Source organism: Myotis myotis, unplaced genomic scaffold (assembly GCF_014108235.1).
Source record: "Myotis myotis isolate mMyoMyo1 unplaced genomic scaffold, mMyoMyo1.p scaffold_m19_p_5, whole genome shotgun sequence".
In the NCBI taxonomy this organism is placed as follows: Eukaryota; Metazoa; Chordata; class Mammalia; order Chiroptera; family Vespertilionidae; genus Myotis; species Myotis myotis.
The window spans coordinates 66,808,424-66,823,894 of NW_023416357.1; the positions used below are offsets into that span (position 1 = coordinate 66,808,424).

At 42.9% G+C, this 15,471-nt stretch overlaps 2 protein-coding genes across 3 annotated transcripts in view; one reads left to right on the forward strand and one right to left on the reverse strand.

Moving 5' to 3' along the window:
• The window catches only part of SRP19 (signal recognition particle 19), a 30,456-nt gene extending 19,158 nt beyond the window's left edge, over nucleotides 1-11,298 (forward strand). The window contains exon 5 of the mRNA XM_036308061.1: nucleotides 11,005-11,298. Coding sequence (XP_036163954.1) covers nucleotides 11,005-11,021 — 17 coding nt within the window. The 3' untranslated portion in view covers nucleotides 11,022-11,298. The remainder of the gene's footprint in view (nucleotides 1-11,004) is intronic.
• Nucleotides 1-15,471, reverse strand: part of REEP5 (receptor accessory protein 5) — a 33,794-nt gene that overhangs the window by 2,831 nt on the left and 15,492 nt on the right. For both annotated transcript variants that reach the window (XR_004967384.1, XM_036308063.1), the window contains exons 3-4: nucleotides 14,141-14,279; nucleotides 4,613-4,781 (exon numbers count right to left, since the gene is read on the reverse strand). Coding sequence is in view for 1 of the 2 variants with exons in the window: in XM_036308063.1 (XP_036163956.1) it covers nucleotides 4,613-4,781; nucleotides 14,141-14,279 (308 nt within the window). In the remaining variant the exon portion in view is untranslated. The remainder of the gene's footprint in view (nucleotides 1-4,612; nucleotides 4,782-14,140; nucleotides 14,280-15,471) is intronic.

Consider the following 15,471-nt stretch of genomic DNA (forward strand, 5'->3'; position numbering starts at 1 on the left):
TGGTTGGAGTATCATCCTGTACACCAAAAGGTCATAGGCTTGATCCCCTGATCAGGGTGCATACAGGAGACAAGTGATCGATGTTTCTCACATTGATGTTTCTCTCTCCCCTTCTCCCGCTCTCTAAAATCAATAAAAACATATCCTCTGGTGAGGATTAATATCTACAAAAATAAAAGTATAATATACTAATGAGACCAAACAGCCAAATGACCTTCCAGATGACCTTCCAGACGAAGCCGGGCTGTGAGGGCTGAGCCCCTTGCATGAATTTCGTGCATCGGGCCTCTAGTATATATACAGTTGTCCATCTGCGGGAGACTAAGCCTTCCTAACTACCAGTAACTTGGAATGTGCTGTGAGAATTAGTGTGGTGTGTGAGATGGAGGAGGGGGGCATTTCTGGAAGCCTCCAGGGCCTCCTGAGATTCCACAGCTGCAGCTGTTGTTGATGGAGCCTGAGTTCAGTGATCAGAGCCAAGTCCCTCCTTGTTCACCACCTGGCAGCTGCTCTCCATTCAGTTAAAACTGCTGAACAAAGTTAACAAATTGTTTGCAAAAATTTACTTCTGGGTTCTCCAGAAGCTTTGAGAAAAGTCTAATATGTAACAGCATGTAAGTTCCTCCTCATTTTCATTCTCACTCCCCTGTTTAGGAATGTATCATACCACAGTAAAATTGGACTAAAATTGGATTTTAGAGTACTGCTCTCTAACAGAACCAAGAGGCTAAGAAATGTGGGCTAACTAGACAGAAATGACATCACCAGAGGCTGATGGCTAGACTGAGGATGAGGAGGAACAGGAAAGAAGGTTCCTAAAAAGCAACTGGTGATTCCAAAGTGGGAGCATGTGAAAGTTACACGTTACACTTAAGGTTGTAGGAAAACGTATTCAAGTAGACTGGCGCTCTAGTACAGACACAGGGGTTCAGAGAGCTCGGTGAGGGAGGAATGAGGACACAGTGCTGGGGCGTCAGTGCTGCTGAAGAGCTGTCTGGGTGGGATCTCCCTCCCGTGGTCAGGTGGCCCTCATCTCCCACTTTCTAATTATCATAGAGCTCGAACAACAACATTCCCTACTTCCATGTCCATGGCCCACTTTTCTCCAATTTCTGAAAACCCTTAATGTGCCCTCAGGAACTTAAGACTCATCAACAGCAAATCTCCTCTGTTCTCATCCATTTCTCCAAACATTTCCCTGACCTCCTTGCTTTTACAGAAATAGGTTGTCCTCTGAGGATGCCACTTTCTCATATGGTGGCTGTTTTTGTTTTTTTCTACCATGACCCTAGTACCAAAGTGTGACCTTGGTTCTTCATGGCCACATTCAGAAGCTCATGCCATCAGATTTTATCTTCCACTAGCATTTCTTTTTCCAGTCACCTCTGACCCTTGGGCTATGCTGCCTTATTTAAGAATTTTGCTTCAGTTATCATTCTCTAATACCATTACTATTTGAATTATTAGTGATTTCAATATCCTTATAGATATACATGATCCTTCCACTATCCTTACCTCTTAGTTCCTCCCCTCCAATAACCTTTACCTCCTACCTACTTACCTACTCTGCCTACCGCAGGCACTCACTCAATATCTTTGTCACTACCAATAAATTCAGTCCTTCTATAATCTCAGTGTCAAGCACACCATGGCACTATCTCCTCCTACCATTGTAGCTCACTCCTTCTACTCTGCTGAGTCAGTTCTTCCTCCACCACCTGGTTTTCTCATTCATTGGTCTTTGCCTCTGTTCCTCACTTCGCTGCTCACCCAACTTAAATTCCATCAAATACTAGCCACTCCTTAGTCCCACTCTCACTTCATAGTTCTTAACAAAATTAACCTGGACACAGCTCTCCACCTATTCTGAATGTGGCTGGAGAAAAACACAGTCACACCAGTCTCACTTTAAATCCATGGACACAAATCTCAAGTGAGCCTTTAAAATTGCCTGGCAATCATGTGATGCTGTTCTGGGCACTCCACTCCTCCCACTGTCTCAGAGCAGCCTGCAAATTAGAGCCACACTCACGGTTAACGTGCCATCGCCAGCTGCTTTCACAGTACACAATGGGAGAGGTGAGTACCAGCAACACACACCTGATGGCCAGTAAAAATGAAAATATCTGGCCTTTCATACGAAAAGTTTGCTGGCCCTAGCCCTAGACAACTATTTCATACTTCTCTTTCCATTCCTTCCTTCTCTATCCCCTTTCACTTGACCTTTCCTTCCTATTTTACTGAAAAATTTGAAGCCATCAAAAAATTACTTCCATAAGCTCCCACCTCACCTACCAGCATTTCACCCATAAACCCTGATTTCCCTCCTGTTATTATCAACTGTCCCTGCTCCTACGACCAAGCCCTCTGTTTGTACACTAGATCCTATGCCCTCTGGTCTAGTCAAGGACAGACCACCTCTCACTGTGTCATCCTCTTGCTCTTTACAGGATCATGCCCATTAATTTTCAAACATACTTTGTTTCTTTTACCTTTAAGGAAAAGGGCGGGGGGAAATCCTCAGGACAGTTCCTTTTTCCAGTTATGTCCCAATTCTTCTGTTCCTTTGCAGGCAATTTCTAAAAACAGCTGTCTACATTCTCTCATGCTTTTCCTCCCATTTCTCTCAAATCCATTCCAATCTGGATATTGCTCCCACCACTACATAAATCTCTTTTGTCAAGATCACAGTGCCTTCCTCATTGCTAAATCCCATGCTCGGTTTTCAGTCCTTATCTGACTTGACCTGTCTGCAGCATGTGACACTATGGATCTCTTCCTCCGCTTTGAAACAGTTTCTTCACTTGGCCCCAATGATATGTCTCGTGGTTTTCTTGCTACCTCAACTGGCCACTCCTTATCAGTCTGCCTGGCTGGTTGCTTCTCATCTTCTCAATCTCTAAACATTGGGGGCCTCAGAGCTCAGTCCTTGGGCCTCTTTTTCTAATCACATTCACCCGCTTAGTGACCTCATTCAGTCTCATGCTTACTACGTTGTCTATGTGCTGGTGACCCCCAAATTCATATCCTCAGCCCAGACATGTCTCCTGAACTCTTGATGTCTATATCCAACTTGCTATTTGACTACTCCATGTAGGTACCTAACAGATGTCTCAAAGTCATGTCCAGAACTGAATTCCTTATTTCCCCCTCAACTTATCACACCCAGTCTTCCCCAGCTCAATGGCAATTATATCTTTCCACCATGTGTTCGGACTAAAAAGCTTGGCCTCATCCTTGCCTCCTCTCTCATACTCCGTAAGCAAGTCCTATTGGTTCTACATTCAAAATCTATCATGAATCCAAGGACTTATTTCCTACTGCTACCATTATGAACCAAGCCACCAGCATCATCTCCAGCCAGATTACCACAATGACCTTTTAACTGGTCTCCTGATCTCTTCCCTGTCTCCCTTCAGTCTAATCTTAACACAGTGGCCAAAATGACCCTGTTCAAGCACAGGATGGATCGTGTTGCTCTTATGTTCAAAATCCTCCAACCGCACCCCATCTCACCCAGAGGAAAAGCCAAAGCCTGTACAACAGCCTACCAAGCATTACGTGACCTGTCCTCTGCCATCCTCACTCTTTAACCTCTCTGAACTGTCTCCTACTCTCCTTCTAGGTCATTCTCTTCCAACTACCTGTTCACACCACCAGGCTTTTGCATGTGCTGTCCCGAGCATTCTTCTCCATGGTTCCTTCCTTTACCACTTCCATGTCTGATTCAGTACAGCCTTATTGGTGAAGATTTCCTAAGTCACTCTCTTTAAAACTGCAACCTTTCCTTCAGCCCCTAGCACCCCCCGTCTTTTTATCTACTACATTTATCACCTATTAACTATATCATATAATTTAGTTTTTAATTTAATTCTCTCTCTCAATAAGATTATAAATCTTCACGAGTTCAAGGAGTATGATATGGTTCACTAGTTCATCCCCAGGGCTATGAACATGCTTGGCATATATTAAACACCTCAGTAAGTATCTATTGAATGAATGAATCAGAGAGCTGAAAGAGGGCATTCTCTGGGACCTGTAGCAAAAGCAATCTGAACAGCATATTAAGCAGTTCCACCTAAAATGAATTAAAGAGATGTACTTGAATATAAATACATATGATTCTCTGAAATCTGTGCCCACCACAGAAAGTCATTTGTTCTGATACGCTGACTAAATGGTGTATTAACCATGGCGTGGAGGAAGAATCTTGTGAGAAGTAAAGGACAACAGGCAAAGTCTTGGTAGAGAAATCCCTCTAGGCCAGTGGTTCTCAACCTTGGCTGCACATTAGAATCACCTGGGAATCTTCTTAAAATCCTGATTTCTGGGTCTCATCCTCCGGAAATTCTGTTTCTTTGTTACTTATGTTGTGGCCCCACCCCATAACAAAGAAACAGAATTTCCGGAGGATGAGGCCCAGAAATCAGGATTTTAAAGATTCCCAGGTGATTCTAATGTGCAGCCAAGATTGAGAACCACTGCTCTAGGTCATTGTCTTGCTATTTGGCTGGGTAAGCTAACAGGACAAGAAGGCCATGAAGGTTATTGCTTGAGCCCAGTATATCACCTCCCCTCTCACATGCTGTACCACACTGTCCCCGAGTCTTACCTTCTTTAGCGATGGCATCTGCAGTCTCTTTGGCTTTGTCCTTCAAGTCGTTCACCACATTGTCTACCTGGGACTCGTGCTTTAGGAAGATAGGACGGATGATGCGCTTGTAGAGCAGTTCCGCCCCGTTGGAAGGGCTCGGGGCCATGCACCACAACAGGAAGCCGCACTGCACAGAATGAGAATCAGCATGGTAACAGGAGGGGAGTGGGCACCTGACAACACACTGCCCTCTGCTACGCCGGGCCTCTGCTATTTTCTCCAATAGCATTTCCAGAGTTTTCTGCAAGCTACAAGTGGGCTTTTCTGAGATGGAAACATGTGACAGATAATGGGCTAGTGAGGAAAAGCTGAGACTGAAAAAGAAAGGTCAAACACATCAAGTCCAACAGCTTCACTTCCTTCCTAACGTGAACCATTTTTTAGTTACAAAAGCTTTTATTCATTATAATTCTTCAAAATCAATTTAAAAAACACATTTGGAAAAGCCCTGTAGGCTTATGTTGGTAAATTTGTCACATTTATTAATCCTGTTGGAGGAAAAATACCCTTGCCATTGTTGAAAACTTCCCAGAGTGGAATCTCAGTTTTTAGTAGATTTTAGCCTTCAAGCAATCTTTACAGTCAAGTGTATCTCTTCTTTTATTCTGAATGTAGATATTATTCCTAACTCTTTATGGTTCACTTTGCCATTAAGATAAAAAAAAAGAAATTGACAATATTTCTGCCCTAAAAACTTAAAAAACAACTGTCCAACTAAATTTATATCAAAAATAATTTTACTGTTTATTCAAATGATAAATAACAACTCAGTACTTTAAGTAAGTTGATCAAGCAGTTTATTCCTTTGTAAGATAATAAGCAAAAATGGAAATATCCACAGTGATATGCTCATTCCCTTAGAAAGTTTAATGAACTGCATACATACTGGGCTCTTTTCATTTAAGAGTCTAACACCCAGCATAGGTGACTATAAAAAACAGAACTCATTTCCTGAGATTGCAGATTAGTATTTTTTACAACTTCTCCTTAATGTACTTACCCCTCAGCTTCTCAGGCCACAAACTTAGCTCTTTAGCCTTAGACCTTGTTATTCCAAACCAAAGAATATCCTAATATATAAAAACCCAGAGTCCGTAACGACGGACTGAGGGCTCAACCAAACACCGGAAGTCAGTCCGGAAGTCAGTGCTGGGTTGCCACGGCAGAGAGAGGCAGGGTCTGATCCGCAGCCTCCATAGCAGCTGTTGATCAGCTGTTGCCTCTCTCTTTCTCTCCGGCCCTTGCCAGCAGCCACGCCTCTGTTTCTCTTGGGGCCTCCAAGGGGCTGCTTATCAACCCTGCCTCCCTGATCAGGCCCGGATATAGACCCGGAGACGCTGACTGGCATGGAAACCGACCAATCAGAACCAAATCTGGGTGAACTGCAAGGAGCCACCTAGGAGGCGGAGTTTTTTGTTTTTTTTTTAAATATATTTTATTGATTTTTTACAGAGAGGAAGGGAGAGAGATAGAGAGTTAGAAACATTGATGAAAGAGAAACATCGATCAGCTGCCTCCTGCACATCTCCCACTGCGGACTGAAAGGTCCCAGGTTCGATTCCGGTCAAGGGCATGTACCAGGGTTGCGGGCACATTCCCAGTGGGAGATGTGCAGGAAGCAGCTGATCGATGTTTCTCTCTCATCGATGTTTCTAACTTTCTATCTCTCTCCCTTCCTCTCTGTGAAAAATCAATAAAATATATTTAAAAAAAAAATACACGTTAAAAAAATAAAAATAAAAAAAAATAACAGCTAACTTAATTTGCTTTAAGTGAGGTAGGATCAAGCCCCAGAACCAACATACACCCTTCTTAAACAATTAAGTTGTAACTCTCCTTTTCTACCTGAAATGAAATTCAAAGTAATTACACACATAATTACCCCCCAAAATCAAGCTAGTATAGTAATCCTTCCTTATCTGAGGGGGATATGTTCCAAACCCCCAGTGGATGCTTAAAACTGTGGATAGTACCAAACCCTGTATACACCATGTTTTTCCTGTACATACGTACATACCTTTGATAAAGTTTAGTTTATGAATTGGGCACAGTAAGAGATTAACAACAACTAGTAATAAAATAAAACAATTATAACAATTGACTGTAATAAAAATGATGTGAATGGCTTTGGGGCCATTAAGTAAAATAAAGGTTATTTGAACACAAGCCTTCCTGGGACAGTTGGCCTGATAACTGAGCCAGCTGCTAAGTGACTAACAGGCGGGTAGCATATACAGCGTGAATCCGCTGCACAAAGGGATGATTCACATCTCAGGCAGGACACAGCAGGATGGTGGGAGATTTCATCACGTTACTCAGAATGGCGTGTAATTTAAAACTTATAAATTGTTTGTTCTAGAACAGTGGTCGGCAAACTGGCCCCTTGAGTGTGGCTCTTCCACAAAATACTGCAGGCGGGCGCGCATGTACAGTGCAATTGAAACTTCGTGGCCCATGCCACGGGGCCAAAGAGCTGCATGTGGCTCGCGAGCCACAGTTTGCCGACCACTGTTCTAGAATTTTCCATTTAATATTTTTGGACCAGAGTTGACTGCTGGTAACTGAAGCTGCAGATAAGGTGGGAGAAACTACTGTAATATAACTACTGTAACTGCAATATAAAGAAAAAATACAGCCCTGACCGGTTTGGCTCAGTGGATAAAGCGTCGGCCTGCAGACTCAAGGGTCCCGGGTTCGATTCCGGTCAAGGGCATGTGCCTCGGTTGCGGGCACATCCCCAGTGGGGGATGTGCAGGAGGCAGCTGATTGATGTTTCTGACTCTCTATCCCTCTCCCTTCCTCTCTGTAAAAATCAATAAAATATATGTAAAAAAAAGAAAAAATACAGTGAAACTAATCCTATATAATAAAAGGGTAATATGCAAATTGACCCTAACAGCAGAACAACTGGGAACGACTGGTCGCTATGACATGCACTGACCACCAGGGGGCAGACACTCAATTCAGGAGCTGACCCCTGGTGGTCAGTGCGCTTCCACAAGGGGGGTGCCACTCAGTCAGAAGCAGACTCATGGCTGGCCAGCGCAGTGGCAGTGGCAGGAGCCTCTCCCACCTCTGTGGCAGCACTAAGGATGTCCATCAGTCGGACATCCCCCAAGGGGTCCCAGATGCGAGAGGGCGCAGGGTGGGCTGAGGGACCGCCCCCCGAGTGCAGGAATTTTCATGCACCAGGCCTCTAGTGCAGTGGTTCTCAACCTTCCTAATGCTACGACCCTTTAATACAGTTCCTCATGTTGTGGTGACCCCCAATTTCATTGTTGCAAATTGAACATAATTAAAGCATAGTGATTAATCACAAAAACAATATGTAATTATATATGTGTTTTCCGATTGTCTTAAGCGACCCCTGTGAAAGGGTCAATTCAACCCCCAAAGCGGTTGCGACCCACAGGTTGAGAACCACTGCTCTAGTGTATAATAAAACAATATATATTTCAATATGTAAATATTTAAGCCAAATTATACTAGGAAAAAAACATAAAATACTCATAAGTAGAATCCATGACTGTAACAGCTGCAAAAAAAATTTCCTCCATATATTCCCCAAAGGTTGAGAATTTCTGGACCATAGGGACGATACAGTCTGCTTTCCACATCAAAGTACTCAACCAAAGCACAATTTACTGCCGTAATCTCCAAGTTATGATCCAAAACTAAGTTTACTGAGCACAGAACCAGGAAACATAGAGCTCAGAGCTGGGAAAGCAAAAGAGGTGGAAGCATGGCAGTAGGAAGGGGAGGAGCAAAGATTCAGCCTAGCCATCTCATACCCTCACTGCACATGCATATACAACCATCCCAAACTCCAGTGAGACCGCACAGACACACAAAGGCAGAGCAAGACTTCTGCTACAGGTCCAAGCACTTGAAGCCAATTTCTTGCAGTACCCCTCGGGACCTTGGTAGGTGTGGGCAGTTTCATATTTACTATTAGTTTTCCCAGCACTAGCACCCCCTGGGCTTAGTTGCTATCCTAGAGAATTAGATGTTTTCTAAACCACACATTGCATTAAGCCAAAATGGAGAACTAAGTGACTGCCTCTTTCACTGGCTTTCCCTTTCTTGTCCTCTGCTTAGAGCAGTGGTTCTCAACCTTGGCTGCACATTAGAATCACCTGGGAATCTTTATAAAATCCTGATTTCTGGGCCCCATCCTCCGGAAATTCTGTTTCTTTGTTATGGGGTGGAGCCACAACATTAGTAACAAAGAAACAGAATTTCTGGAGGATGAGGCCCAGAAATCAGGATTTTAAAAAGATTCCCAGGTGATTCTAATGTGTAGCCAAGGTTGAGAACCACTGGCTTAGAGCCTGGTTAATTACAGGCAAGAGAGAGCCTGCAGACCATCTCTCTAATTAACATTTCTCGGTGGAAGACCCTTCGTTTTTAATATCCATTCGTACAGTGTTGTCCATTGGTTGCTTATATAGGTAATGCATACATATCCAAGACTCAATGCAACAATTTAAACAAAATGAAGTGGAGGGTGGAGGAAAAGCTATATTCTCGACAGAACATCAGAATTCCATGTAGGCATTTTGAAGAGTATGCAGATATCCATGTACTACTGCACAAAAAGGAATAGTTTCTTACCAATTAGATTAACTACAGATGGTCTGTCCCTGATTTACTGATTTGACTTAATGATTTTTCTACTTTATGGTCGTGCAAGAACACAACACTCATTCAGGAGAACATAGGCTCAGCTATGATGTTCAGTAGGTTAGGTGTATTATATGCATTTCAACTTACAGTATTTCCCACTTGAAATGGGTTTATCGGGACGTGACCCCATCAAAAGTAGAGGAGCATCTGTATTTGGAGAGTGTTGTTTTTAGCATCTAACATCCTAGTATATTTGTTACTTGTATAGAGGTGCTTTGCTGTGTTTTGTTAATATTTAGAAAATTGGTATGGAGTTTACATTGACATTAATAAATTTTAATTCTTACCATTTAAAATTGCAAGAAATAGTCTCCTGGCTGGTCTTCCTACATAGACTATCTAATTTTCAGGAATGGGTTACTGATGTAGATACGGTGCCCATATTATAACCCTGGGGATCAATGTGAAGTGGAAATGCCTCACTGGATTAAGAAGCAGGAGAGTTGATATCTACTTTATGACTTTAGGAAAATCAACCTCTCTGAGTTAATTTTCTCTGCAGGATTTTAGGAAAGTCCCAAATTAATGTACTTGAGGAAAGTATATAGGATAGTAGTAGCATCACCAAGTCCTATAGTTCATACTGTTGTTGAAAATCTCTGAAATATTATTTACCTACTAGAGGCCCGGTGCACAAAAATTTGTGCACTGGGGGGAAGGGTCCCTCAGCCTGGCCTGTGCCCTCTTGCAATCTGGGTCCCCTCGGGGGAAGTTTACCTGCTGGCTTAGCTCTGCTCCCGGGTGGAATTGGGCCTAAGATTGCAATCAGACATCCCTCTGGCAGCCCGGCAGACCTCGGGGGATGTCCACTTGCCAGCGGGGAGCAGACCTAAGCTGCAGTCAGACATCCTTAAAACTGCTGAGGAGGCAGGAGAGGCTCCCACCACCACCGCTGCACTGGCAGCCATCAGCCTGGCTTGTGGCTGAGCAGAGCTCCCCCATGTGGGAGCGCACTGATCACCAGAGGGCAGCTCCTGCATTGAGCGTCTGCCCCCTGGTGGTCAGTGTGTGTCATAGTGACCAGTCATTCCCAGTCTTTCTGCTGTTAGGGTCAGTTTGCATATTACCCTTTTACTATATAGGATAGAGTCCTGGTGCATGGGTGGGGACTGGCTGGTTTGCCCTGAAGGGTGTCCCGGATCAGGGTGGGGGTCCCGCTTGGGTGCCTGGCTAGCCTGGGTGAGGGGCTGATGGCTGTTTGCAGCTGGTCACACCCCCTTCAGCGGAGGGGTCCCCACTGGGGTGCCTGGCTAGTTTGGGTGAGGGGCTGAGGGCCGTTTTCAGGCTGGCGGAAGACTGAAGCTCCCAGCCTCTCCTTTTTTCTTTTTTTTCTTTATTCTGGGATTTATTTACCTTCTATAATTGAAACATTGTTGCCGTCACTGGCCCTCCCAGCTCTGAGGCCGCAGCCAGCTGAAAGCAGGTATCTGGGGTTTGTTTAGCTTCTATAATTGAAACATTGTTGCTTTCAGGCTCAGAGCTGGGCCGCGGCAGGCAGGGAACCTTGGTTTCATCACTGGAGCAAGCAAACTGCCTGCTCGCTTCAGCTGCGTGGCTGTCGGCCGCCATCTTTGTTGGCAGTTAATTTGCATATCGCCCTGATTAGCCAATGGAAAGCATAGCAGAGGTACGGTTAATTACCCTTTTTGTCGTTTATTAAATAGGAGGAAGGAGGATGTAGATATCAACCCTTCAGCAGTCCAGAAAAGCTGCTTCATCCCTTTTCTGGATGAATTAAGGCAAGACTACCAGACAGGGCCAGAGCCAAGTGTCTATATGTCTGCACCTCTCCAACGTGATTACTTTATGGGCTATACTCCGGACTGTTAATTTAGTTCTTTTCGGCATGCTCTTGAGACAGAAAAATAATTACTACTCTCTACCTACATCCTTAGCATTTTCCAGCTCTCAAGTAAAATAACTTCCTTGTATTAAAAATAAAGTTAATTACTGTTCAATTCTCAAGGTGATATTCAGCCACCAGCTTTTATAACTCCCTTCTCTTAATCTGTATAACTATGCCACAGCCCAGGATATCCTGAGCTACACGGCCTGGCCATCCTTTTAGTCAAGCTGTCCTGAGTGCAGGCTCCTGATACTCCCAAGTGCCAACACCAGCCCACTCTTACCTGTGGTTTAAAGGGTCCGTGCTTTCTTAACAGGACTCTTGGCACTATTAGCACCGACACACAGAATCCCTTCATTATAAATTACAATAGGACAGATCATTCTGTCTGTGATTCTAATGTCACCATCCAATTTTTCCCTAGAAGAGTTTTCATTCCAAGGTAGGGATATGCTTAATATGCACTGTTTGGGACTAGCCTGGTCAAAACTGAGAGCTACTGTCAGAAAAATACATATTTCAACACTGGCCTCCTGATATACTGCAATCACTTCATCAGGAATCTATATCTCAGGAAGCCTTTGCAAGGTGGCCACAGGAATAGTGATGTGCTGGGTTATAACGAACTGCTCAGAGTGCACAAACAAAAGCTCAAAGAGAACATGCGGAGGGGAAGATTTCTCCATCTTTTTTGCCTCCTACAAAGTTGACAAGACAAACATTATGCTCTCTGTCAACGGGTGAAACAGTTCAGGTGACAGTCTGGATCAGACTTAAACTTCACAGTTTATTCACCCTTGTTTTAAAAATTAATCTGGAAAATGATTTTAATGACAGTAAAGATGAGGTGCAGACATTCATTGCAGCATTAGTTACAATGGCAAAGCAAATCTAAATGTCTTTCCATTGGGGATTGGGTAAATTATTGTCTATAATGGATAGTCAGCTATGACAAAGAATATTGAATAACATGAGAAAATACTCAGAGTATTGTATTAACTGAAAAAAGTGAGATATAGAACTGTATATCATATATGCCTCAGCAATATGTATACATATACACTTGTATACATACGTATACATATGACAATAATATGCACAGTTCTGTGTATATTTATGTCATAGACGAATATATTTGCACATTAAAATAAATAGGAAGACTACCCTAAGATGTTAACAGTGGTAGGTTTCAAATGCTTTTTTGTGCCTCATCTAAAACATGCTCCCTCTACACACACATACGACTATAACACATACGACTGTAAGCGGTGTGACGGCAGATACTTTTGTTTTATTCACCAAAGTTTCCCCCAAACCTAGAACAGATTCTGGCACATAGAGGTTCTAAATAAATATCTGCTGAATAAAGAAATGAACATATGCTCTTTTCATAATCAGGGGAAAAGGGAATTTTACATTTATTTTTAAACCCTTCTATACACTAGATGGCCCTAAATAGTATTTACAAAGTCATAATAAAGTGAGGGTGAATGTTTACCTACCCAAAATTATGATACAGATGCCCGAGGAAGATGGGGACAAGGGAGGCTGCATGTGTGGGGGACAAGGGAGGAAAGGGAGCCAGATCCTTACCTTCCAGTGTGACTCAAGAGCTAATGTGAAAAATAGAAAAGTTAAAAGGGGGCTAAACAAGAGTATTATTTAGCCTGGCTAGTGTGACTCAGTAGTTGAGCATCGACCCATGAACCAGAAAGTAATGGTTCGATTCCCAGTGAGGCATATGCCCGGGTTGCGGGCTCGATCTCCAGTGGGGGATGTGCAGAAGGCAGCCGACCAATGATTCTCTCTAATTACTGATGTTTCTCCCTCTCTCCCTCTTCCTTCCTCTTTGAAATCAATAAAAATATACATTTTTTAAAAAGATTATTTAGAGACAGAGTTAAATGGCAAGATAATCTGCCATAAATGAAGGGACATGGTTGCTTCTGAAGAAGCAATACAGGGGGGCAGAGGAGGCAGAACTGCTGTTCTTCAACTCTCTGACAGAACTATTTGAATCTTTAAACTGTGTGGTGTGCAGCTTTTATTAAAACAAGTGCTTAGGGGTCTGAAGGGAAAGAGGAGAGCCCAGACTTCAAAGGGGCTGGCACACACCCTCTTGTGTGGGAAGCCTGGCTGAGAACCAGGCGACTTACATCCTACCCAACTGACAGGAAGCAGGGCTTCCGCCATGGAAGACACTTGAGGATCAACTGAACACAGCCTGTCCCATTTAGGGAGAAAGAACCACTCTAGCTATTAAAACGCATGAGCTCTTTCTTTCTCATTCACCTCTGGTGCAAATCTGGAGTGGATACAGGTCCCATGGGAACGAGTTTCAACTTCCACTTCTTTCCCCACATGCTGGGGATCCTCAGCCCAACACAGGTGCTGTCAGGGCTGACCCCAACTAGGGTACCCGCCAACGTTCTTTTTTTTTTCTTTCTTTTCTCTCCAACGTTCTTAAAATGATTTCCGCAGAGAGCCCATTTTCCATCTTCTTTCTCCAAAGCTACATGAGAATAAAGTATTTCTTCTTCCACAAATAATGACTCCTCCCTGGAATATGCTCACCACTGGGACTAATCTATGTCCTATGAAAATTTGCAATGCTTTCAAATTAAATGTAGACAACACTGCATGCAGATAGGATCTTGGTGAGCAGCAGTGTTTGTGATAGATCATAGTATTTCCATGTTTTACTATCGCCTTCATCTTAAACACACAATTGCTATGGCTGTTTCCAAGACAGTATGCAAAAAAATATTAGACGTGTTGAATCTTGTCTTCCTATTCATAGGATCTGAGGCAGAGCCACAGATGTCTAACATTCAAGTATTTATTTGTTCCTATTCTTGTTTATAGGTCCTGAGATGGAGTTTCTTTAGGGGTAGGGGGCAAATCAAGTCCATATATGGAAGGAGACAGAGCAGTGTCGGGAACTGCCCACATACCTTTAGCATGTAGTAGAAGGGGAACCAGGACAGGAAGAGGTCAGAGAAGAATTCGGCAATGCTGAACACACCGTACACTACCCAGTAGGTCAGCCACTGGGTATCATCTTCTTTGTTGGGACTCTCTATGGCTTTAATTCTGAAAGGCAATAGAAAAGCAAGTATATCATGTAGTAGGATCTCAATGAAACATTTTCAAACATACGTCCACAGCCTGCCCTCCAACACCAACTGAGAAATACTACAGGCAAATGTATCCAATGTGTCACTAGACACAAGAGCACAACTAAAGACAGGAAGCAATGTGGAGCTCAGGACAAGTCTGACTTTGTTCCAGTGTTTTGGTCGCCAGAGAAACCAGTACCAGCTGTCCCCTGGTCTCCACCCTGCTCAGCCTCCACCCAGGCCCCAGGAGACACTGCCCACGACTGGGAACCCGAGTAATTCCCCCTCCAGGGGGTTCCTGCTGCCAGGGATATATCAAAAATTCTCTCATAGTAACACAGTTCTTGTGTACTTTTAATAACTGAGGCACATCATGGGTGAATATGAGTTTTCTCTTCTGTGCTTTATCTGAGTGTGGTTTATCTATTTATATCTAAGAGGGTTTTTAAAGTTATTAGTGTGATAAAATTTTATTTCTTATACATTTATCCTGGGCAGAGAGGATGCACAGTTATATTTCACTTAAGGCCTTAATTTTGGGAACTAAAGCAGTCATGAGTAAGTAAACACACATATCCACACATAAACTGCTAAACATTTCATGAAACCAGCCAATAGTTTAAATTCTATTCTATCATTGTTTTTAGGAAATTAGTCAAGATCCAGATTCAAAAACAGAAAAGCTACCCTAACAACTCAAGTATAGTACTTCGAGGAGAAAAAAATAAAAAAGGTTAGCTCCTTTACTTATCAACAATATGAATTCAAAACTTTCTACGTTAATACACCTGGAACATTATGTGGTAACAGTGAAAATAGAAACAAACTCAAAATTGAACACACACGTTGATCACAACATTGTAGAAAACCAGGGCAATGAAAGATAGGAAAAGACCAGTCTTAGTAAGGTGAAGAGATTTTTAAATAGAACTGCTCATATTACTGAAGCATTTAATTATTGCTTTAACTTAAAGCACAATGTTTATTTTTAAAAATGTCTACATGTCATAACATCATAAACTAGTCAGAACAAGAAAGAACACTGAAGACAGTCTCACCCATTCAGTTTATAGTTGAGGAACCTGAGACTAAAAAAAGTAGACAAGAGTAAAACTGGGGGTTCCTGAATGCTATTTACTTACATACTTTCTTGTCCAGGTGAGGCG